Here is a 25578-nt window from a genome sequence, read left to right as displayed (position 1 = left end):
AAGAGATTAGCATTTGAACCAGTAGACTGAGTAAACAAGATAAGCAATCATCAATGTGAGTGGGAATCATCCAATCCAATCCTCCAATCTGCTGAGAGCTCTAATAGAACAAAGTGAAGGGAGGGTGAATTTTCTTCTTTCCTTGAGATGGGACATCCATCTCTCCTGCCCTTGGACATCAGAGCTCCTGGTTCTCATGCCTTCAGATTCAGACTGAATTACCACACTGGCTTTCCCCGGTCTCTAGCTTGCAGGCAGTATATTGTGGGACTTCTCAGCCTCCATAATTGCATGAGCCAATTCCCATAATCTCTTATCTCTCTACATATCCTACTAGTTCTGTTTCTCTGGAGAACCCTAACTAATATAGACACCTGGGAGTTTAAGTTCTCCAGCTTTGGTATTCAAAATCATCTTTGCTATTCCAGGTGCTTTGCTGAATTGAAGTGGTTATAGTGGACATTCCTTGTCTGTTCTCAAACTCACGTCCAATAATTCATCATTAATTGTGGTGTTAGCTGTAGGGCTTTTTGTAGCTACCCACTGACTGCAGGAGAATTGGGCTACAAATCAGTAACACAAAGATAACTGAGAAAAAATACCCTGAAGTTTGGAAATTACGCAATATAATTCTAAACAGGGCTGGGAATCCAGGAGCCTAAAGTGCAAAAGCACCACCCCTGCGCTTTCACAAGCCTCTTTAATGTGCTCTAGGCTCACCCTAGTCCTCGGTCTCTTTCGAAACGACTTGTGGCTCCTATGAGAAATCAATGTAGAAAAGGCAAATATCTGGAAATGAATGATATTGAAAACAACAAAGTTTATGGAACAGAGCTAAAGCGATTCTTAGAAGAAATTCCTATTTTCAATGCATATATTTGAAAAGAAGAAAGGTTGGGGTGGGTGAAATGGGTGAAGGGGGTCAAAAGGTACACATTTCAGGTTATAAAATTACTCATGGGAATGTAATGTACAGGATGGTGACTATGGTTAATAATACTCTATTGCATATTTGAAAGTTGCTAACAGAGTAATCTTAAAAGTCCTCATCACAAGAAAAAAAATTTATAACTATGGTGACAGATAGTAACTAGACTTATTGTGGTGATCATTTACAAAATATATAAATATCAAATCATTATGTTGCACACCTGAAACTAACATACTGTTATAGGTCTACTGTACCTCTATAGAAGAAGAATGGGGGGGGCGGAGAATAAGGAGAAAAAAAGACAAGGAAGAGGAGAAGGAAGCTTGGAAAAATAATGATCTAAGTCATTGCTGTCTGTAGAAGTTTCTGCAGTGATGGAAATGTTCTCTATCTGCTCTGTCCAATATGCCACATGTGACTACCGAGCTGTTGAAATGTAGCTAGTGTGACTGAGATACTGAATTTTTAATTTTACTTAACTTTGATTAATTTAAAATTAAATTTAAAGGTAGAAGAAACAAAACTTCCTTAGAAATGAATTCCAAATACTTTGTGTACTCTCAATAATCTGTGTATCTCATAGACACTCTCCCCTCACTGAGACTACATGTCCCTTCCTGAATTTAGGCTGGATTTAGTGTTTTTGTTTCCAAAGAAGAGAATACAGAAAGAGGAAAAGGTAACTTTACAGTGGAGAAACTAGTGGTAACTCATATTGAGAGAACATATCCCTGATGGGAAGTGATAAGGACACATTATCTCTGTGGTCTAATTCTATAAACCTATATTCCCAGTGTAACCATGAGAAAAACATCAAACCCAAATTGAGAGACATTCTGAAAAATACGGGAACCTTAAGGACTCCTTAAAATGGTCAAAGTCATGAAAAACAAGGAAAGTTTAAGAAACTGTCATAGACCTGAGCAGGCTAACTTGACACTATGACTAAATGTAATGTGGCATCCTGTATGGGAATTTAGAATAGAAAAAGGACATTAGCAGAAAAACTAGTGACATTTGAACAAAGTCTGGAGCATAGTTAATAGTAACTTACTGAAGGATATGGGAGTAATTTGGAGGTCTAAAGGAGCTCATTTCACACATATACATTTTAGACATTACAAATATTTTCTCTACATTACATACATTCTATTCATTTTGACTATGCTAAACTTTCTGAACAAAAATCTTCAAATGCAAAGCTTCTATAATATTTAGACCGTGTGATATGATCATAATGCAACAGTGAGAAACTGATAAAGGAAGAGCTTTAAAAATCCCATAAATTTGGAAAACAAACACCACATTACTATATAACCCCTGCGTTAAAAAGAGAATCGGCAGAGAAATTAGAACATACTTGGAATTGAACGATAATGAAGCAAAAATTGTGGGACACAGCTAAATTGGTAGTTAAGTAAATTAAGGTAAATTTATTGCATTCAATACAAGAGAAATAAGAGACTTTACAAACAAGTGAGCTAGGCATTTATCTCAAAAAGTTGTAAAGAGAAGCAACAGAACCTATGGAGATAAGAAGGAAATAATAAAGAATGGAAGGAACAAATGAAATAAAGAAGAAAATGGTGTTATAGATTAACAAAACCAAAAGTTATTGTTTTCAATACTTTTCAGTACAGATTACTGAGATAGACAAACTTCTGGCAGAACGGGGCAATTAAAACTAAAAAAATTCTCTAAAGGGCCAACGGTAAATATTTTAGACTTTGCGAGTATAATTTCTGACAATTAATCAACTTTGCTATAATAAGAAAGCAGTCATAGTCTATACCTAAAGGAATGGGCACCTCTGTGACCCAATATAATTTTACTTACACTGAAATTTGAATTTTGTATACTTTTCAGATGCCACAAAATAATATTCTGGGGTTTTTTCCACCTATTAAAAAAAGTAATGTTCATTCTTAGCTTGCTGCAGGCTGTGCAACCTCAAAAGGATGCGGGTTGAGACCCAACTGTGTGGTCAGTTCCTCAAGTATGGGGCAGGAAGCTAGCACTCTTACGGAAAAGGGCCCACGCCTGAGGATTACTGGAACTTGACTCCAGTGGGTAATCATTTTCCCTGATGGACTGGGAGCCCGCCCTCAGCCCTGAGCCCTGGCTGGCTGTGTAACCTTGATCACTCAACAGGTTTCCAGGAATTCAAAAGCCATCACAGCTGCCCTCGCCCCTCTCAGCCAGAACCCACACCCAGTGGTCGCCAGGCGGGGCGCCAGAGAGCGCGCATGCGCTCCACCCGGCCTCGCGGCCAATCGGATCGCAACGCCCGGGGCCGCGCCGACCTCGCGCCCGCATCTGGCAGCCAATCACAGGTCGCAGCGGGCGCGCGTGCGGAGGCGTCGGCGGCGTCGGCGGCGCCTGGGGCCTGAGGAGGCGTCGTCGCCTCGGGCTCTGCCCGGGAGCGACTCTGGCCCGTCCGCCGCCCGCAGTTCCGGGACCGCCGTGGACGGCCACGGTAAGGGTGGGAGCGTGGCGCAGCCCGAGCGTTTTCGGAGGGGAGGTGGGAGGGATTCCGCGGCCGCAGCTCCACAGGTCCGGACACCGCGCTGTCCGAGCGGCCTGTCCCTTTGCCGAGGCCCTCTGAAGGGAGGGTCGGGTAGGCGGCCCTGTCGCCCCAAGACCCCCTCCGCACGGGCCTCCTTCCCTGAGTTCAGCCTCCGCTCCCCGGAGCCCCGCGGGCAACCCCTTCTCCCAGGTCAGAGCAGAGCCCAGCCTCCTGGCAAAGGGCCTGTCATGGCTCCCAGTGCCCCCGCCTGCTCCCGGGCTCCCCGCGCCCCTGGCTCCCCCTCCCCCGGCTTCCCCCTCCCCCGGCTTCCCCCTCCCCCTCCTTGGCGGTGGTCTCTTGTGGAGCTAATAGTATTGAAACTGTTACTCCAGTTCTGTAACCCCAGCCCCGCCCCCATCCGGGACAGCTGTAGGCCTAGACCCTTTTCGGCGTTTCAGGCCTGTTAAAATTCACCTAGTGGTCTCTGCTCCCTGCGCAGCGCCTTGTTTTTCTTGCCTGCTCTGTCCCAGCCTGGCCTCTAACTCAGCGCCTTCTTCCCTAATGAAGTCCCGCGGAGAGCCAGGACCCAGGGTGATGTCGCTGCTTTTGATTTGGGCATTTCTCTGCTGACCTGTTGTCTTTACTGAGTAGGGTAGATGGAGGAACAGGTTTGGGGGAAAGGAGTTCAGTTCCCTTTTGTGGTTAAGTGTGAGATGCTTGGTAAGCAGCCAAATGGCAGTATCACATAGGCAGTGGGGTATAAAAGAGTCCTGGAACGTGGAAGTAACCCTTATCCTTCCCTCTGGTTGCCTCAAGGATGTGACCTCCTCCTGCCTGGAAAATCTCTTGTTTTGAAGTTTCAGTGCACACTGGAGGTAAGATGAGACAGGTCTTTATCATAAGAACCAAGGTTGTGTTCTTTTTCCTTCACTTTTTCTCTTGTTCTGTCCCGTGCTAACAAATTACTATTTAGACAGTGTTTCCTGAGCGTGTATGATCTAAGTTTGAATGCATATAAATTCAGGCCACTCATTGATTTAGATAATTCTGGAGTTCTCTAAATTGCTTTCTCTCTGCTTTTTTTTTTTTTTTTTAAAGAGTGGCCCTGAGCTAACATCTGTTGCCAATCTGTTTTCTTTTTTTCTTCTCCCCAACGCACCCCCAGTACATACTTGTATATTCTAGCTGTAGGTCCTTCTGGCTGTGGTATGTGGGACGCCACCTTACCGTGGCTTGATGAGTGGTGCCATGTACACAGCAGAAACCCCAGGCCACTGAAGTGGAGCGCCTGAACTTAACCACTCAGCAACAGGGCCAGCCCCTCTAAATTGCTTTCTTAAAAAAGAGGAGGCTGGTGGTGGCATTCTTTTACCCGATCCCTTGAAAGGAAAAAGAAAGAGCAGCATAGATTTTAAGCGATGTGAAGCTGACTTCTTTTACCATGTTGTGAAGCTAAAATGGGCTGATAGCACATACCCTAAAGTTTTGGCTAATGTATAAAAGTATTAAATTGGTTCATTCAGGGTAAATGAGTATTGGTTAAAAACGATTATATGAGGTTAGTTTGTTCATTTCTATACCTTTTCCATGTTTCATGAATTGAATATGATTAGTTAGGGGAGGCCATCTGAATTCATTTCATGCCAGTAGGCAAGATTGTAGGTAAGTTCTATGGCCAGCAGCTTGTGCATTCAGCTCAGTGAGATCCGGTGTATAGTTTATTATCTGTTACTGTGTAACACAGTATCGCAAATCTTAATAGCTTAAAATAACAAATGTTTACTATCTAACAGTTTCTCATGGTCTAGAATCCAGGAGTGGCTTAGCCAGGTGGTCCTGGATCAGAGTCTCTCATGAGGTTCTAGTTTAGCTTTTGGCTGGATCAGTAGTGTCTGAAGACTTGAGTTTTGTTGGATGGTCTTTGTCTAAGCTCAGTCACTTAGCTGTTAGCAAGGGGCCTCGGTTCCTCACTCTGGGCCTCTCCATGGGGCTGCTCATGTCATGGCAGCAGGCTTCCCCCAGAATGAGTGATTCAAGAGAGAGCTTGCACCCAAGATGAAGTGCTGAGTCTTTTTCAGAAGTTACATACCATTACTTCTGCTGTATTTGTTTAGTCCCACAGGCCAACCCTGTGATGATAGTGTGGGAAAGGGCTGCACAAGCATGTGAGTATCAGGAGGTGGGATTCATTTGGGGCCTTCTTGAAGGCTGGCTACCACACCCATTTAGCCACCTTTCCCACCCTTCTCCATATGCTCTCAGGCGTTTGTTCTATTACTTTGGGTGAATTATTTGTGTCCAGGCTAAGGCCAAAATCTCTCCTTGCCTTCTACATTCAAGCAGTTCTTGTTTATTAAGGATATTGTTCCAGGAAGTCTTCTCTTTGTCCTGGATTAAGTTTTTTATTTCTCTGGATCCTTCCCATCAGCAAACAGAGTGATTGCAATGTCATCTTTCATTAAAAATTCATCTTATGATTGTACGTACCCCTTCTGTGTATTTTATTTCATACTTACTTGTCATTACAGGAAAATTTCTCCAGAGTTGTCTGTATTTGCTGTCTCTAATTCTGTTGTCTTTTAAATCCAGTCTTGTCAAGGTTACCAATAAATTACTCAATGCTTAATCCAATGGTTAATTTTTATTTGATTTGATTTATTGGCAGCAGTTATCAGAGTAGTTCATTTCTTCCTCCCTGAAAATAATTTTTCATTTGGATTACAGGATGCTTCTCTTTCTTGGTTCTTGTCTTACCTCCCCCTTCTCTCCCCCATGGCTATAACTTAACTTTTCCCTCTTCATATCCTTTTCTAGTTCCTTCTTGTCTCCCTGACCCATAATCAAAGGAATGCCTCAGGGCTTGGATCTCAGACTTCTTTCCCTAGGTGATCTCATCTAGTCTTGTGTTTTAAGTAAGACTACCTGCTGAAGACTCCAAAGTTTGTATACTTAGCCTAGAACTTCATCTGAGCTCTGGTCTCATGTGTTTACCTGCTCAGCATCACCCCTTGTATTTCATCCTCCTCTCCTTCACATCCCGAATCCAATCCACAAAAAATCTGTGGTTCTTCAAGATTTTGATCTAGATTCTGACCCCTTCTTAGTACCTCCGTTTTTTCCACCCTATCTGGTAATGCCATCATCTTTTGTCTGTATTATTTTAGTAGCCTCTTAACTTGTCTTCCTGCTTCCAGTATTACCCTCTGAAGTCTATTTCTCCACTCAGCAGTCGAGTGATCCTGTTGAAATGAAAGTCAGATCATATCACTACTCACTTGAAACCTCCCAGTGATCTCTCATCACACTCAAAGTAAAAACTACAGAACTTAGAATGGCCTGCATCGCCCTACCAGAATCTTGACTCTCCTCCACCACCGTGAGCTCATTCTTTAATCTTATTCCCAACTTTTCTCCCTTTCCATTGGCTTGCCTGTGTTAGGCTCTTCACCAGTCCTTAAATGTGTTAAGCACGCTCTAGTCTCAGAACCTTTGTGTTTGCTGTTCCCTCTGCTAGAGTATTCTTCCCCAAATATCCATAACCTGCCATGCAAATATCAACCTGCCTCCACACTACCTGGCCCATTTCCTGCTTTATTTTCTCTCTAGCATTCAAAAGCATTTGAAATTATACAAATATATATATAGATATTTTATTATATCATATAATAACAATTTATATATATATGTATTTTTAAAAATTTTTTTTCTTTTTATCCCTACTGGAATGTCACTTAGCTCCCTGAAGAAAAGGTCTTTGGATCTCTGCTGTATCCCCAGTAACTAGATCAGTTATGTGGTAGGCTCACCAGACTTTCATTGACTGAATGGTTTAATGCTCAGATTCCTCGCAAAGTGCACTTTGATGCTCCTCCCTCCCTCTTTCTCTGTGATTAGGAGACTGTCAAGACTGTGCAAACTCTTATCATTTCACTCCTGTGTCGTTTCTCTGTTTCTTAGTCTTTTGTGGACAGCGATATGTTCTACTTGACTGATTCAATACATTTTATGGTTATAGTTCACCCAAAATAGTGAACATCAAAACATTACCAAATTTGTGTGTATGACCACACATAGAACCTCTTATGATGATCTTTCTTCCATAGAGTAACATATTTTTCCTGATTTTTTTCTTTTTCTTGTTTTCTTTGTTTTAGTGAGAAAGATTGGCCCTGAGCTATCGTCTTTTACCAACCTTCCTCTTTTTGCTTGAGGAAGATTGTCACAGACCTAACACCTGTACCAGTCTTCCTCAACTTTGTATGTGGGACACCGCCACAGCATGGCTTGATGAGTGGTGTGTAGGTCCATGCCCAGGATATGAACCTGTAAACCCCAGGCTGCTGAAGTGGAACATGTGAACTTAACCACCAAGCCACCAAGCCAGCCCTCTCCCTAATTTCTTTAAAAAAAAAAAAAACAAAGAAATTCCTCCCACCTCCCTTTTTTTGTGACCCAGGAGTTCTAACATGGCAATATTATCTTGGGGTCAATTTGATGTGTCAGAAAAATAATAGTGACTTTCATCTTTTGGCTTCTTAACAATAAATGTGGATGCAAGCTATTTTAACCTTACCTTTTGTAAGCTTCTTATACATGTAAACTACAAATATTCCTAGATCCATTCCTCATTCCTTTCCTTAAATATATAAATTAGTCAGTCATTTGAATAACACTGAATAATACAATTCTGAGAGTTTAGCTTAGGCATTACTATTATATACATTTGAAAACAAAATATGAATGCTCTGAAGAAGTCACCAGGATTTTTCTCCTGGGGGCTTCCCAGTAACAGGGAGATAGAAGTTATGCAGAGATTCATTGCAGGGCCCATCTGGCCTGCCTGGAATATGCTGTCACCACTTTTACAACCTCTCGATTCCTTATAATTAGGCTGATTAATTTATCGCTCAATTTGGGGTATTTTTAAGAGTGAAAAGTGGCACTATTAATAAATAATAAGGACCCCGGGTTAAACTGGAATTGTCTTGGTCAAATCAGGATATTTAGCACTCCTACTTATAATTAATTTGGTTTTCCAAATCCTTAGTATCAGAGAAGTGTCCACTCTGCAGGAAGATCTCCTTCCATCCCTGGAAATGTATGCCTCCCACTATAAATTTGCTAATTGACCGCCTGATAGTACCTTAACTGTCTTTGTTGGCTAGATCAGTTTGCATTGTTACCATAATTCTAATTACCTGACTCTTGTTACATAAATGGACTCTGCTTAGGGACTTTGGAAATTTAGTGTCAGTTGTTGGGATGTGGGGGTCACACCAGCCAGTTGCTAAGCATTTTTTTTCTTTAATTGAGGCATAATTCACATACCGTAAAATTCTCTCTTTGGAGTATAAAACTGAATGATTTTGTAGTATATTCACATAGTTGTACAACCTTTACCACTATCTAATTTGAGAACATTTCATCAACCCTCAAACCCTGTATCCATTAGCAGTCACTCCCTGTGTCAGTTTCCTTTGGTTACTGTAACACATTACCACAAGCTTGGTGCCTTAAAACTTCAAAAGTTTATTCCCTCTCAGATCTGGAGGCCAGAAGTTCAAAATCAGTATCACTGGACCTAAATCAAGGTGTTGGCAGGGCCACACTCCCCCTGACACTCTAGGGGGAGAATCCATTCCTTGCCTTGTGCAGCTTGTGGTCATGGCTGGCATTCCTTGGCTTGTGACCACGTCACTCTAGTCTTTTCACATTGCTTTTTCCTAGTGTATGTGTGAAATCTTCCTCAGCCTCTCTTATAAGGACATTTGTGATGGCATTTAGGGCCCGCTTGTATAATCCAGGATTATCTCCCCATCTCCAGATCCTCAACTTAATCACATCTACAGAGGCCTTTTTTTCCAAATCAGGTGACATATACATGTTTCAGGGATTAGGATCTGATGTGTTTCAACCTAGTACACTCCCCATTCCTTTTTTTTGCCCAGCGCATGGCAACCACTAGTTCCTGTCTGTCTCTATGGATTTACCTATTCTAGACATTTTATATAAGAGGAATCATACAAAATGTGGCCTTTTGTCTGGCTTTATTCACTTACCATATTTTCAAGGTTCATCCAGGTCATACATGTATAGCAGTACTTTATTTTTGTGGCTGAATAATATTCCATTGTGTGGCTGTACCGCAGTTTGTTTATCCATTCATCAGTTAACGCACATTTGCATTGTTTGCACTTTGTGACTATTGTGAATAATGCTGCTGTGAACATTGCTGTGGAAGTTTTTGTGTGGACTTACATTTTCAATTCTTTGGGGTATGTAGATAGTGAAATTGCTGGGTCTATGGTGACTATATTGAATTTTTGAGGTACTACCAAACTTTTTCGCAGTGGCTGCACCATTTTACAGCAATTTCACCAGCAGTATGTGAGGATTCAGGTTTCTCCACATCCTCTGCAATACTTGTTGTTATTCCTCTTTTTGATTGTAGCCAACCTAGTGGGTGTGAAGTAGTATCACATTGTGATTTTAATTTACATTTCCCTCATGACTAATCCTAGTTGAGCAGTATTTCTTGTGCTTGTTGCCTATTTGTATATGTTCTTTGGAGAAATATCTGTGCAAATCCTTGACCCATTTTTTTAAATGAATTTTTTTATTGTGGTAAGCCGTAAAATTTACTATTTTCACCATTTTTAGGTGTGAAGTATATTCACATTGTTTTGAAACAGATCTCTAGAACTTTTTATCTTACAAAATTGAAACTCTTACCTATCTGTTAAACAACAAACTCCCCTTTTCCCTCTCCACCTAGACCCTAGTATCCACCATTCTGTTTTCTGTTTTTTTTCTATTGCTTTGGCTACTTTATATACTTCATATAAGTGGAATCCTACAGTATTTGTCTTTTTGTGACTGGTTTATTTCATTTAGCATAATGTTCTCAAGATTCATGCATGTTGTAGCCTGTGACAGGATTTCCTTTTTATAGCTGAAGAATGTTCCATTGTATGCATATATCACAATTTTTAAATTCATCCATCAGTTGATGGACATTTGGGTTGCTTCCACCTCTTGGTTATTGTGAATAGTGCCACTGTGAACATGGGTGTGCAAATATCTCTTCAAGACCCTACTTTGCTATCTTTTGGATATCTATCCAGAGGTGAGACTGCTGGATCATATGGTAGTTCTATTTTTAATTTTTTGAGGAACCTCTGTAGTGTTTTCCATAGCAGTTGCACCGTTTTACAATCCATCTACAGCACCCAAGGGTTCCGATTTATCCACATCCTTGCCAACGGTTATTTTTTGTTCATAGTAGCCATCCGAATGGGTGTGATGTGATATATCATTGTGGTTTTGATTCATATTTCCCTGATGATTAGTATGTTGAGCATCTTTTCATATACTTTTGGTCATTTGTATATCATCTTTGGAGAAATTGTCTATTCAAGTCTTTTGTTCATTTTATTCTTCTGTTATAAGAGGTCTTGATATATTCTGGATACAAGTCCCTTATCACATATATGATTCCCAAATACTTTCTCCCATTCTGTGGATTGTATTTTTACCTTTATGATGGTGTCCTTTGAAAGACGAAAGTTTTTAATTTGGTGGAATCCTGTTTGTTTTTTGTCATTTACTCTTTTAGTGTATTATCCAAGAAACCATTTACTCTTTTTTTTCTTACGTTTAGTTCTGCAGTCCGTTTTCAGTTGCTTTGTATATGGTGTGAGCAGGGGTCCAGCTTCCTTCTTTTGCATGTGGATATCAAGTTGTTCCAGCAAAATTTGTTGACAAGACTTACCTGTTCCCCACTGAATTATTTTGGTAATCTTGCTGAAAATCAATTGATCGTTAGGGTATAGGTTTATTTCTGGACTCTGAATTTTATTTCATTGATCTATGTTTCTGTCCTTATGTCAGTACCACATTCTTGACTCCTGGAGCTTTGTAGTAAGTTTTGAAATCAGAAAGTGTGAATCTTTCAGTTTTGTTTTGGTTATACTGAGTCCCTTGTATTTCTGTATGAGTTTCAATTTCTGTGAAAAAGCCAGCTGGAATTTTGATACATCATTTTGGGAGTCTTGCCATTTTAACAATATTAAATCTTCTGATAGATGAACATGGGATGTCTTTACATTTATTTAAATTTTCTTTAATTCCTTCAACAGTGTATTCAATATAGTTCAGTGTTTTCAGTATAAAAGTCTTGCATTTCTTTTGCTAAATTTATTCCTAAGTATTTTGTTCTTTTTAATGATAGTGTAAGTTCAATAGTTCACTTAATTTCATTTTCACAGTGTTTATTGCTAGTATATAGAAATAGGATTTTTTTTATGTTGATCTTGTATTCTGCAACCTTGTTGAATTTGTTTGTTAGTTCTAATACTTGTTTGTGGATTCTTTAGGATCTTCTGTATACAAAATCATGTCCTCTCTGTATAGTTCTGCTTCTTTCTTTGTGTCCAATCCAAATACTTTTTTACCTGATCACCCTGGTTATAAGAACCTCCAGTATAATGCTGAATCAAAGTGGTGGAAGTGGATATCTTTGTCTTGTTTCTGATCTTAGAGGGAAAGCTTTCAGTCTTTCATGATTAAGTATGATGCTACTGTGGGTCTTTTTCCGATGCCCTCTGTTTGATTGAGATGGTTCCCTTCTGTTCCTAATTGTTTAGTGTTTTTTTTTTTTAATCATGAAAGGATGTTAGATTTTGTCAGATGCTTTTTCTGTAGGCAGATGTATTTTGTCCTTTATTCCATTAACATGGTATAATGTTGATTGATTTTCATATAATGAACCAACTTTGCGTATCTTACATAAATCCCACTTGGTCACGGTGTATAATCCTTTTTATACATTGTTGGGTTTTGTTTGCCAGTATTTTGTTGAGGATTTTTGCCTCTGCATTCATAAAAGATATTGGTTTATAGTTTTCTTTTCTGTGTGTTTGTTACGTGTTTGTCTGGTTTCAGTATCAAAGTAATACTGGCCTCATAGAACGAGCTGGAAAGTTTTCTCTCCTCTTATAATTTTTGGAAGAGTTGATAAAGAATTGGTGTTAATTACTCGTTAATCATTTTGACAGAATTCACCAGGGTAGTCATCTGATCTTGGGTTTCTCTTTTGGGATTGTTTTTTTATTACTAATTTAATCTCTTTATTTGTTTTGGATCTATTCATATTTTCTGTTTTTTTTTTCTTGAGTCGGTTTGGTAGTTTATGTCTTTCTAGGAATTTGTCCCTTTCATCTAGTTTATCTAATTTGTTGGAATAGAATTAGTATTCCCTTCAATTTTTTTTTATTTCTATATGTTTGGTAGTAATATCCCTTCTTTATTTTTTAAAATAATATATTTAGGGGCCAGCTTGGTGGTGCAGCGGATAAGTTCTCACATTCTGCTTCGGCAGCCTGGGGTTTGCCGGTTCGGATCCCGGGTGTGGACATGGCAGTGCTTGGCAAGTCATGCTGTGGCAGGACGTGTGCCACATATAAAGTAGAGGAAGATGGGCATGGCTGTTAGTTCAGGGCTAGTCTTCCTCAGTTGAAAAAAAAAAAGAGGAAGATTTGCAGCAGATGTTAGCTCAGGGCTAATCTTCCTCAAAAAAAAAAAAAATATATATGTATTTAGGTGAAATTCACATAGCAAAATCAGTCATTTAAAAGTGAATAATTCACTGGTATTTAGAGCATTCATGATGTTGTACAGCTGCTGCCTCTTGCTAGTTCCACAACATCTTCCTCATTCCAAAGTAAAACCCTTTACCCATTAAGCAGTTTCTCTGCATTTCCCCACCCCTCTCCCTTGGCAGCCACCAACCTGTGTTTAGATTCTATGAATTTAAGTATTCTGGATATTTCCTTTAGATGAAGACATACAATGTTTGACATTTTCTGTCTTGCTTCTTTCACTTTGCATGTTTTCAGGGTTTATCCAGGTTGTAGCATATATCAGTACTGATGCAAATAATGCTGCAGTGAACATGGAGGTGCTTTCATTCATTTTATGGTTGGATAATATTCCAGTGTATGTATGTACCACAGTTTGTTTATCCATTCATCCATTGGACATTTATTTCCACCTTTAGGTTATTGTGAATAGTGCTGCATAAATATGCATGTACATTACATGTGTTGTTTGAGTACCTGTTTTCAGTTATTTTGGATGTATTACCTAGAAGTGGATTTGTGCGGCCATAGCATAATTCTGTGTTTAAGTTTTTAAACAACTGCCGAACTGTTTTCCACAAAAATCCACTGATTTTTGCAAGCTTTTTTGTTAACTTCAGGATCTGAAAAACTTGATTTTGAGAATTTTTTTTCTGGTGTTCTCTTTGCTTTTCTAAAGGAGTGGATGGATATTTGGAGTTCTTTGTTCCAACATTCCTTCTGACCTCACCTTGTTGCTGGCATTTAACAAATTGACACTGTCATGGTTTTTTTAGTCGTCTGTTTTGTTGTCCTGCACAATGCCTCTTTAAATCGTTCACCTCTTGCCTGATACTTCCACACCCTTTCCAAACACTCAGCCTTAGTGAAAGAACTTGCCTCTGAACTAACAGGCCAGTTTTATGTTGAACTGCCACCCTGCTCATATCTCCTTTGTGGATTCTTCTATGATGCTGCTCTTGGGAGGAAAGGAAGGAAAAGGGAAACTGGCTGAATTTCATTCTTTTCTGGGAGAAGATCCCATGTAGGACTCGAACCATACTTTCCTGAGAAAAGGATTCCCCAAATTATCAGTTCCCATGATGAGATCTGGCCATAGTCATTCTCCTGAATCCCGGGATTGCAGGGCTCTCACATTTGCTCTAACAGTACACTTTGGTGGCTCCCAGGCTTGAAGAAAATTGGCTGTTTCTCAGGTTTGAACATTTCCTACCACTTCCCTCAGCCCACCTTACTTTGTTGAGTTTATTTCTAACTCGTTCTAGATAATTGTTTTCCTTTAATAAATATTGGAGTGCTTAGTGTGTACCAGGACTGCTCTAGGCACTTGGGAGAAATCAGTGAACAAAACAGACAAAAACAAACAAAACAAACTGAAAAATAAAACAGAACTTCTCCAGTGGAAAGAACTGACAGTCCAGTGGAGGAATAAAGGTAGTACATAGAGTAAATGCATGCATTCTCTTTATGTATTTATTATGTGGAAGGTGATAGAAGAAAAGGTGATGTTATGAAATTAGGAAAAATATAATAGAGCAGAGTCAAATGTTGGGTAGGTAGGTGTGTTGTAATTTTGGATAGGATAGTCAGAGTAAGTTAGTAAGGTTGGGTTTGACGTGGACTTGAAGGACATAGAAGTGTTAGCCCTGGGGATAACTGTGAGAAAAGAGTTTCAGTTGTAGACTCGGAGGGAACAGCAAGGAAGCCACTGTAGCTGGATTGGAGTTAGTGACTGTATCGTAGTGGGAGAAGAGTTCATAGAGCAAGAGTGGGAATGGTTGTGAGAGTCTCTTGTAAAACCTCGATTTTTCTCTTGGTCCATTCTGTGGAAATAGTCATGTCTTTTGACAAAGAATGACCTTGGTTTAAAAGTTGTTCCCCTCCTAGACTCTTAGGCCAGGTTAGACCCTATTTTTGCACTCCTCTACCACCCTGAGCTTATTTATGAAAAAATATTTGTTAAAAAATATGTTTGAAAATATTATTTTTGTTTTAATTAGTTGCCCTTGGATGGAATGCAAATGTTTACTGCAGTTTTAAGCATCCCTTAAAGCTCACATTTTCCCCAAGGATCTGTTTTTAATGGGCATTAAATTCTAAAGTAGCAAATATGTGGGGTTAATGCAGGAGAGGGGAGGAAGAGTAGTGGGGAAGGACACCAGTGCTGTGAGTAGGGAGAGAGTGAGGGAGTTGGGACAGGAATTTAGAGGAGTGGTAGTGGGCTGAAAAGAGTCAAGGGCAAGGGAAGATGGTGAGGATGGGTACCAAAGGAGTCCTGGTGGCTAATTTCGGGAAGTTACTCGAGAGGGCTGGCCTGGTGGCGTACTAGTGTTCAGTTTGGTATGCTCCGCTTCAGCGGCCCAGATTTGCAGGTTCAAATCCTGGGTGGACCTACATTACCTGTCATCCATGCTGTGGTGGTGACCTGCATCCAAAATAGAGGAAGATTGGCACAGATGTTAGCTCAGGGTGAATCTTCCTCAGTAGAAAAAAACAAAAAAAAAACTGATGCTTGAAAAAAAGCTGGTGTGTGGCTATAGCAAAGACCTTTAAATGGGCGTTTGTTTAAATGCACAGGAATAACCTGGGATGCAGGTCATCCCCCACTGTTGTCTCAGCGATCTTTGGACAGAAACCTGTTTGGCTGCTCTCACAGCTCTTGAGAACTTCCCTGGTGGGGATTATGAAGTGATTTTTCAGGACTGATTCCTTAGATCTAGTAGGTCTTGGCATGTCTAGCCTCTCCACCCCAATGTCTCAAGATTCTGTTAAATTGTAGAAAATAAGGACATGGGAGGAGAAGTGATAAGAAAACTCCCACAGTCTAATGTTACTCTTGTTACAAATGGACGGCTCATTAACATACTTGCTTTATATCTGATTTTTTTTCTACTCATTTTTCATGTTGAGTGATTGGTTGGATGGAAAGTTAATCAGTATGATAAACAGCTAAAAATCTTACCAAGATCAGTTGGGTCAAAGTTCAGCAGTGTTATTCCAATAACCCAGTTTGTTTTTATTTTTGTTAAACAACAGGAATTTATTTCTCATAGTTTTGGAGGCTGGAAAGTCCAAGCTGAAGGTGCCAGCTGATTTGGTTTCCCAGTGAGGGTTCTCTTCCTGGCTTGCAGGCAGCCACCCTCTTGCTGTGTCCTCACATAGGGCATGATTAGGGGGTGGTATAGGGAGGAAGCAAGATCTCTAATATCTCTTCTTGACACTAATCCCATCTTAAGAGTCCCACCCTTGTGACCTTATCTAAACCAGATTACTTCCCAAAGGCCCCATCTCCAAATACCATCACATTGGGAGATAGGGCTTCAACAGACAGATTTTGGGAGGACACAGTTTAGTCCATAGCATAACCTAAAATGTATTCTCTAGAATTGGAGGGATCATTTAACATTTAGGAATAGAGGAGTCATACAATTACAGTGGTGTTTTAAGATTCATATAGTGGTGTCATGCATATATTTTGAAGAACGGAGAGACAAGACAACAATTTGGAGTGTAGTACAGATGTACAAACATGAAGTAACTGTCCTACACCTAGAAGTTGGGGGGAGGTGCTTTAACAGGAATGGAAATGAAAGGTAGTTAGAATGACTAATGCTCTGAAAAGTTATTTAGAATCACTTATAAGTGTCTGTGACTAATTTGATGGGAGGTTTGTACAGCTTTTATAAGATAGGAGAATAAAAACAAATCCAATGAGGCTCTTTGATCCTTAGAGACTAAGTAGTCAATAGCACCGTCATCGGAAATAGGCATGCATTAAGTCAGAGTTCTCATGGTAAGAACACAGAACTAGAATTCAAGAATCATGCATTTTGATGCTAAGACTGTCTCCAGACCCTACATGTACCTTTAGGTAAATCATAAACTTTTCTAGGCTTTAAAAATCCATCCTTAGGTAATTCTGATGGTCATATTAGTTGTCAAATTAGGATTTATATTTTATTTTCAAAATTTTTTATTTTTAAATTTTATTCTGGTTTTTATGATTTCAGGGAGATTATTAATAATTTTGATGTAGAGTTATTTCTTTAGAGAGGATAGAGCATACATGCAGAATTACCTAGAAGGTAGTTACTAGAAATGTGAAAGTGAGCTTGAGAAGAAGGTTGGATTAGGGGAGAAATTCTCCCATAGAACTTTCCCTCCCCCCAGAGGAAGATTTGCCCTAAGCTAACATCAGTTGCCAATCTTGCTCCTTTTTTCTTCTTTCCCTTCCCCTAAAGCCCCAGTACATAGCTGTGTATAGTTGTAAGTTCTTCTTGTTCTTCTATGTGAGCTGCTGCCACAGCCTGGCTACTGACAGACGAGTGGTGTGTTTCCATGCTCAGGAACTGAACCCAGGCCGCCAAAGCAGAGTGCACGAAAACTTTCACTGCTACTATAACCACTAGGCCATCAGGACTGGCTCCCATAGAACATTTTTTTTTTTGGTTTAAAAAATTTTTTTTAGGTATGCTTTTTGGTGAGGAAGATTGGCCTTGAGCTAACATCTGTTGCCAATTTTCCTCTTTTCTTTTTCCTCCCCAAACCCCCAGTACATAGTTGTATATCCTGGTTGTAAGTCTTTCTAGGTCTTCCATGTGGGATGCTGCCACAGCATGGCTTGATGAGCAATGTCTAGGTGAGCAATGTCTAGGTCTGTGCCCAGGATCTGAACCAGCAAATCCCAGGCCACCTAAGTGGATCATGCAAACTTAACCGCTACACCACTGGGCCAGCCCCACATAGTACATTTTTGATTGCGACGTCTAGACGATTGCTACTGGTGTCTAGTGGGCGGAGTCCAGCAGTGCTGCTAAACATCTTAAATGCACCTGATAGCCTCCTACAACAAAGAATTTTCTGATCCAAAAATGTTAGTAGTGCTTAGGTTGAGAAACACTGGACTTAAGTGGCATCATCCTGGAGTTAGGTGACTGAAGTTATATACAGACAGACCAAACCAATTTTCATTGACTCCAAAGAGCACTGTTTTCAGATTTGCCTCGTATGTTTTCTTGCATTACCTATCTCCTAATTATCTACTTGATCTTAGTTTTAAGAAGGTTGTAAGTCACTGTTCATGATGCACTAAACTGTATGCTTCATGCATTCACTGTTTTCTACCCAGTACTTAGTAGTGTTGGACCAGTGTTGGGCAGCAAAATATAGTTGTAGAATAAGTGAAGAAAAGAATAAATAATTTTATTATGCTTAATGTTATATTTATTTTTAAAATTACTTCCAAGTTGGTACACACATTTTCAGGATTAAATACCTATATGTTCCAAAATTATATACTGATATGCTAATTAAATTGAGAGGTGCATGACATGTATTTGATGCCAGTTTAATTTTTATAGATTGGATTATGCTGACTTGAAGGGTCCACATTGGGCTACAGTGAATTCTGATGTTATGTTTTCAGAAATTGGTGAGTTATGAACAGGATTTTAAACTGCTTACATTTTGCTAGCCTAAAACCAATGTGTTCAAACTACTAGTAGTGACCCATTGATGTGTCATCATTGATTTTGTGGGTCATGATCAATTTAAGAAAAATGAAATAGGACGTATTAGAATACACATTCCATGTAGTAAAGGCAATTATTATTTATATGTGTTAGTGTAGTGAGACTCCACATAAATTTTTTTTGTTGTTTTGTTTTTTTACTGTGGGTTAAAAAAAAAAAGTTTGTAAAAGTTAGCAGCTTTAAGTCTTTTATTTTGACCTACAGGATTTCTGACATAGACAAGGTTCTCATTAAGTTAATAGAAAATGTGCAATTAAAGGAGTGCAATGTACTCTACAAATGAAGGTTCTTATTACTGGGAGCCATTGTTTATTCATTTAACGGATTCTATACTTGGGTTCCTATGCTGTGCCAGGCGCTGCTCTTTGTGCTGAGGATACAGCAGTGAACAAAAGACAGTTCTTGTCCTTTGGAGTTTACATTTTACTGAATAGAGAATGGGAAAGAAGATAAATAAAGTTTATAATATGTTAGATGGTGCTTTAAGGTCTTGAAGGTGAAAGAGAAGGGAAGAGAGATTGGGGATGTGAATTTAGAGGTTGGTTGGAGTATTTGAGAACCTCTCTGAGAAGAATACTTGGAACAGAGCCTCAGAGGTGTGAGGAGCCAGCCGTGCAAGTATCTGTATGATGAGCAGTCGTGTTAGAGGGACAGCAAATACAAGGGCCCCAAGCAGGGTCAAGTGTTTAGTGTGTTCCAGAAATAGAAAGGAGGTTAGTGTGGTTAGAGTGAAGTAGATGAGGGAGAGGAGTATGAGATAACTGCAGGGCAGTATGTAGGGTTGGAATTGTGGCCTTATAGGCATTGGAAGGACTTGGCCTTTTACTGAGTGAACTAGAAAGCCATTGGAGGAGTTTGAGCTGAGCAGTGATATAATGTGATTTGTTTTAACAGAATCACTCTGCCTGCCTTGTGGAGAAGAGACTGAGGTGGATTGAGGGAGGAAGCACTGTTGGATTTAAGTTCCATGGGGAAGTGAGGATTGGAAGGAGAAATTTAGGAGACATCAGCGAAGGCTTATAATTAAGGCCTTGAGTTGGGTGAGATTATCAAGGGAGTTCATTCCCAGTTTGCTAGGCATGTGCTAAGCACTTGACATTGAATGACGCTATTTGTTAACTAGTGTAGGTACACTCTCGTCTTTGAATTTGGTACTTTTCTATATTAGTATTTGTGAAATTAGTGTCTATGAATCAATTGAGATATGTACAACGTAGATGTTCTTTCAGTTCTACCATAAAACAAGCTGCCATTGAATAGGTGATGCTTTTTAAAGAGCTATTACCTTAAGGCTAAGAAAGAAGAACTTTTGCCTTTGATACAGAAAAACATTTAAAAGTTAGAAGCTTGCCAAAGAAGAAGCTGGTGTGTGACCGACTTAGAATTCCAGCTTAATCTTCTCGAACTCCAAAACCCATGTTTCTAAACACTGCACAGTGGTGCCTTTGTAAAAATACTTGTCCTTTACGTATGATTTCGCCTAATGATTAGTTGGAGTTTTTTCTTTTCTTTTCTTTTTTATCAGCAGAGATCATAGTCAGCATTGGGCAAAGCTATGATTCTAGAGTCCCATACACTTGTAATTGTATGTTTTAAGCTATCATTTATCCTTTTTGAGCCTTAGTGTCTTTATCTGTAAAATAGGGATGTTTATAACTACCTTAGAGTTTTAGAGAGAATTAAGATAATGCATTTTTCTGTACTTACTGATGCGTAGTGTGTTTGTACTTAGGTGGCAGTTCATATAAAGGAAGCAGTGGGACTTGTGGCCTTCAAGAATTAAAAAAAATTAAAAAATGGAACAACCATGTACGTTATGTAAGGAAGAACAAGAGCCAGAACCACAGAAGAGCATAGAAGAAACCAAACAAGTAGATGATGAAGATGCTGAGCTGATCTTTGTTGGGGTGGAACATGAAGATGCTGAGCTGATCTTTGTTGGGGTGACTTCAAATTCAAAACCAGTGGTTTCAAACATTTTGAACAGAGTCACCCCAGGTTCATGTTCAAGGAGAAAAAAGTATGGTCACCTTAGAAAAGATACTGCTCACAAATTGCAGCCTGTAAGTCATGTGACCCCTACATCAGAAACAGTGACTGTCTTGCCACTTTCAGAATCTGAATCTAGATCAACAGATAGTCCTGTTATTATTGAGCCTTTGTCTAAACCTAATTATAAAAATAATTCACCACAAGTCGTGCCTAATAGCTCTTCAGAGTTATGTTCTCCTTTGATTACCTTCGCAAGTTCGTTGCAGCATCAGGTAGGAGCAGCACTTTCTGTAGGAGGTATGAATAAAAGTCTTTGCATATCAAAGCGGCATTCCACTTCTGAAGTAAACAGCATAAATTCCAAAAGGCCTAAACTCAGTGATGGAATCATAGGGGGACATTCTTCAGCCTCGTCCCCGTCAGGTATCTTTCATACAATTACTACTCAGCAAAGCACACCCTCAAATGGTGTTCATACCTCATTAAGCCATGTTCAGGATGGAGCACCTTTTTCAACAGCTTTTCCAAAGGATAATGTCCTTTTCAAGCCTGTAAATCCCGTTAGGGAAAATAGACTGGAAGAAACACACTTTTTGAGTCTCGCAAGTGAAAACAAGACTGTTGATCCCAAGAAAGGAAATCTGATTGTGTTACTTCAGGACTTTTACTACGGACAACATAAAGGAGACGAGCAGCCAGAACAGAAGACTCACACAACTTTTAAATGCCTCAGCTGCTTAAAAGTTCTAAAAAATGTCAAGTTTATGAATCATATGAAGCACCATTTGGAACTTGAGAAGCAGAAGGGTGACAGCTGGGAAAACCACACCACCTGCCAGCATTGCCATCGGCAGTTTCCCACTCCCTTCCAGCTGCAATGTCACATTGAAAGTGTGCACACTACCCAGGAGCCCTCCACTGTCTGTAAAATTTGTGAATTGTCATTTGAAACAGATCAGGTTCTCTTACAGCACATGAAGGACAATCATAAGCCTGGCGAAATGCCCTATGTGTGCCAAGTTTGCAATTACAGATCGTCGGCCTTTGCTGATGTGGAAACACATTTCAGAACATGCCATGAAAACACTAAGAATTTGCTTTGTCCGTTTTGTCTCAAAATTTTCAAAACTGCAACACCATACATGTGTCATTATAGAGGACACTGGGAAAAGAGTGTTCACCAGTGTTCCAAGTGCCGGCTACAGTTTTTGACTTTCAAAGAAAAAATGGAGCACAAGACCCAATGTCATCAAATGTTTAAGAAGCCTAAGCAACTGGAAGGATTGCCTCCTGATACAAAAGTTGTTATTCAAGTGTCACTGGGACCTCTTCAACCAGGATCAGTGAAAGTAGCATCTGTTACTGTGAGCACATCTGATTCTGAACCATCACTCTCCAGGTCTAAAAGTAGAAGTTCAAAAAACCTCCGTTAATTCTAGTTTCAGTAAATCTAAAGCAAGTATTTCAATCAGAGTCAGCAAACCCATAAAAACAAAAAAATACAAACCATACGTTATTCATTAGCATCAAAAATAGTGAAACCAACGGATCATTTATGAGTTTTTTTAAAATTCGTGAAATACTAGAATATTTTTTTCAATATGAATTGTTTCAATATGAATGATATGAAATGAATTTTGAGCTGTTATTTAAGAATATATTACCTGATTTATGAATTTTGAGCTATTTAAAAATATATCACCTGATTTTTATGTGACCATCTGGCTTAACACGTAAAAGCTGTGTGTGTGTGAGTGTGTGTGGAGAGAGAAAGAATGGAAAGCTATTTATTATTTTGCTGTTTCATGTCACTTGAAAGCTCTTCTATGTATAGAATCCGTAGAGTTTTTTAAGTACTTTATTTTCAACTTTTTCCATGCCTTGAAGATTTCAATATCAGCTCTAGTCAGACTGGAATAGCATTGCTATGGCATGGTCCTGTTTGCTGCTAAACTCCCAGAAGTGCCTCATTTGTGTTGGTGTAGAATAACCTGGCTCTGAAAGCTGTGGCATGAATGGGAACCAGACTGGGAGGTTAGTCAATGTAGAGCGGTGGCTCCTTGTCTCATATGAGGGAGAGGCACATATTCACTCCAGTCTCGGAGCCAAGGCAGAAGGAATACTGTCTCCAGAGTGTCTTTACCTAGCCCAAGAACATCCAAAGAAGCAAAACCATTAAAATAAAATGCTTATGTTTGGCGAGGGGCCCTTTCAGACACCAATCAACCACGGTGTATCATTGGCTTCACATGGAGAAGCGGAGGTAATTAATATAATGGGGCTGATGCCAGTGCACCTCCTGTTGAGTGATCCAAAGAGGAATTCAGTTTGTTCCCTCCCCTCTCCCTTCTGACTGGCCTTTAGTCAGAATGAACTAGCCGTATTATCTCTCTTAGCTACAGCAGTAAAGCAAGTAAAGTTTCCCAAGGGAAAGAAGTGCTGACATCCATATTTTGAACTGTCCTGGATCCATAGTTTTAACTGAAAAAGGATAAACAGATGGTATCTGTCCAGTTCATGGACTGGGCTAAATTTAGTTCTCTTACTGTTAAGCAGGAATGGCATTGTCCAGGAAGAGTAGGTACAATGGATAAAAGTAGCCCAGAGTGACTGACTGAAATTAAACCCGGTGTAGGGCTTTTCCTTATATTTTTCCAAGTACATCTATCTTACCCTAATTGAACATGTGAGGTTTGCAATTTTGTATCTTTCCTTGCACATGAATTCATGATGTTTGTAACAGTTACCCTCTTGTTGTGTGTATAATTTTCCATTTTATTAAACTAATACTGAGTTTGAGTCTCACTTGACATACTCTTATGTGCAGGAAACATCCAATTTATTTCAGTAAGTATTAGGTCTTAAGAGTTACTATCTTTCATCTCATCTGTTGAACTACCTAATCTGTGATGATAACTATGGAGGAATTTTTTTTCCCTTGCCATCTCCAAGGCTCTTTCAAAGAACTGTGGAGTACCCTCTGTGTATCGGTTCCTGAACATCAGCGGCCTTGGCTGCTTCTATGAGTTCCCAAGGTTAAGTCTCACTCCCTATTTTCTAGTGCCATGTGTCCTCCACCTTTGAGCCACATACCTTGTAGCCTCTGTGCACCACTCAAGGAATCTGGGATCTTGGCTGTAGACCTAAGCCAGGAGAAATCTCTCCTTTGTTCCCTTGCTTTCTCTTCCTCCTTGAAGGCACCTTATCTCTCTTCACTCCTTTCTCCCCTCCTCAGTCTAGTTAAATTCCTTAAGCTTGCACAAAAAGCTGTGAAGTGAGAGTCATCGAGGGCTTAGCATCTCTTTCAGTATTCAGGAGGAAAGACTACAGACAACAAGGTAGTTGTGAGTATATTGTCCGTGTATTAGATGATTCCTTGAGTGTAGTTTCTGTTGTGTTTATTTGTTCAATGCTTGATTGATTCATTTGCACTTTGAATCTTTTACCAGACTTTTCCAGTTAGTTTGCTTGGGCCAAGGCACTTTGCTAAAATTTAGCCTGAACCCCTTTCTTTAGGTGGAGAGAGAGAATGTGTGTGTGTGTGTTTTCCACTGGTTCTGGTCTCAGGTGGAAACTTTTTTTGTATAAATAGATATATATACTTCTGCATATTTATCTCCCTTATTCCGTTTCTATAGTAAAAATATGAAATGTTGTGGTTTTGTGTTTTTGTGGTTGCTTATTATCATCAACACTGTTATTGTTGTTTGCTGTTTCGCTAATGTATGCTCCTAAGGAGTGCAAATTGTTATTTATTGCCAACTACAGGTTCCAGTGATATGACCCCCTGTCTACCTCCTCTCTCTTCCGTTTTCTGCTGTTCTGCTGTATCATTTTCCTGCTGTTGCACTATTTTTGACACACTGGCCTTGCTTTTCATCAAGCAAATCACATTTCTTGCTGATCAAATGACTTTGCAACTGCACCTCTCTTTCTTAGAATGCTCTTCTCCTAGGCCTGCATGGCTTGCTACCTCGCTTACTGACACTTCCTTTGGTTTATTGAACTTCATGAGTATTTTTAACATGACACTGATAATGAAATCTCCGCTCCCTCTCCTTTTTTTGCTCCCTCCTCAAAAGCACTTTAAGTCTCCCCATTCCTTTCTCCCCCTTTCCAATCTAGTTAAATTTCCTAGCTTTTCACAAAAAGCTGGGAAGAGAGAATCATCAAGGGCTTTGCATCTCCCTTATGAGCTAGCTTGAGTTAATTTCTGTGCCTGCAACCAAAAGAAAATTAATATAGTGAATTGAGTTCTTTCAGGAGCTTTCTCTGTTTTTCTATTGATACCTCTCTATTTTTTTAAAGCAATGTCACTTTGTTTTGTTTACAAATATATTGAATATCTGTCAAGATTACTATTTTGTTATTGCCCTTGTGAATTCCCTTGTCTATTTTGCTTGCTTGTTCTTTCAGATGAAATTTATTATTTTATTAATGTTGCCAAAAACTGTAAGTAAAATAGCAATTATAGTAATAAAATGTTTTTTGAAAAAACGTTTTTGCTATATTGTCTTTTCACCAATAACATGGAATATTTTTGTTTTATCTAATTTTTATTTAGTACCACTATGCAAACTCTTTGCCTTCCTGCCAGTTGTGTTTATTTTTAATCTTATTGCATTGGCCAGAACTTCTAAACAATATATGTAAGTGGGCTGTAGGTTTTAATGAGAAATGCTTTATCATTAAAGGTAATGAGTATATTGGTTAGTGAATTTCTATTTGTCTTTAGAATCTTTAAAGAGAATTGTTTAGTTTTATTGGATAGTTTACAACATCTTTTGAGACAGTCATGCTCTTTCCTTACTCAGAGTTTTTCTTGGCTGCATTCACAACTTTTCTATTAGAAACTTTCCTTTCCTGACGCAAAAATAGTTCCACGTGGGGTTGAATATTATCCTCTCTGCTAACAATCTCATTCCCTTTCTCATTTCTAATATTGAAATGTATTTCCTCTTCCCCTCATATGATTTGTCA

The 25578-nt window shown here is 39.4% G+C and overlaps 1 protein-coding gene across 3 annotated transcripts; it reads left to right on the top strand.

Moving 5' to 3' along the window:
• The first annotated feature begins 3262 nt into the window (after positions 1-3262).
• LOC106848178 (zinc finger protein 280B) lies at positions 3263-24923 on the top strand. 3 transcript variants are annotated; one of them, XM_014867900.3, is made up of 4 exons: positions 3270-3407; positions 4254-4312; positions 18436-18506; positions 20339-24923. In XM_014867900.3, exon 4 carries the CDS (start codon positions 20403-20405, stop codon positions 22029-22031), a length of 1629 nt encoding a protein of 542 aa, XP_014723386.2. In that variant the 5' UTR covers positions 3270-3407; positions 4254-4312; positions 18436-18506; positions 20339-20402; the 3' UTR covers positions 22032-24923. The 3 variants fall into 3 exon arrangements, with proteins under 3 accessions (XP_014723387.2, XP_014723386.2, XP_014723385.2); XM_014867899.3 differs by lacking the exon at positions 18436-18506; XM_014867901.3 differs by lacking the exons at positions 4254-4312; positions 18436-18506 and having other exon boundaries at positions 3263-3407.
• Positions 24924-25578: the final 655 nt, after the last annotated feature.

The sequence above is a fragment of the Equus asinus genome, chromosome 8 (genome assembly GCF_041296235.1).
Source record: "Equus asinus isolate D_3611 breed Donkey chromosome 8, EquAss-T2T_v2, whole genome shotgun sequence".
NCBI classification, from domain to species: domain Eukaryota; kingdom Metazoa; phylum Chordata; class Mammalia; order Perissodactyla; family Equidae; genus Equus; species Equus asinus.
The sequence above is the reverse complement of the archived record's forward strand: the minus strand, read 5'-3'. Positions and strand labels throughout refer to the sequence as shown.

What these genes read in the sequence shown, in the direction of transcription:
- LOC106848178 (XM_014867901.3), top strand. Translation starts at nt 20,403, where the DNA reads ATGGAACAACCATGTACGTTATGTAAGGAAGAACAAGAGCCAGAACCA.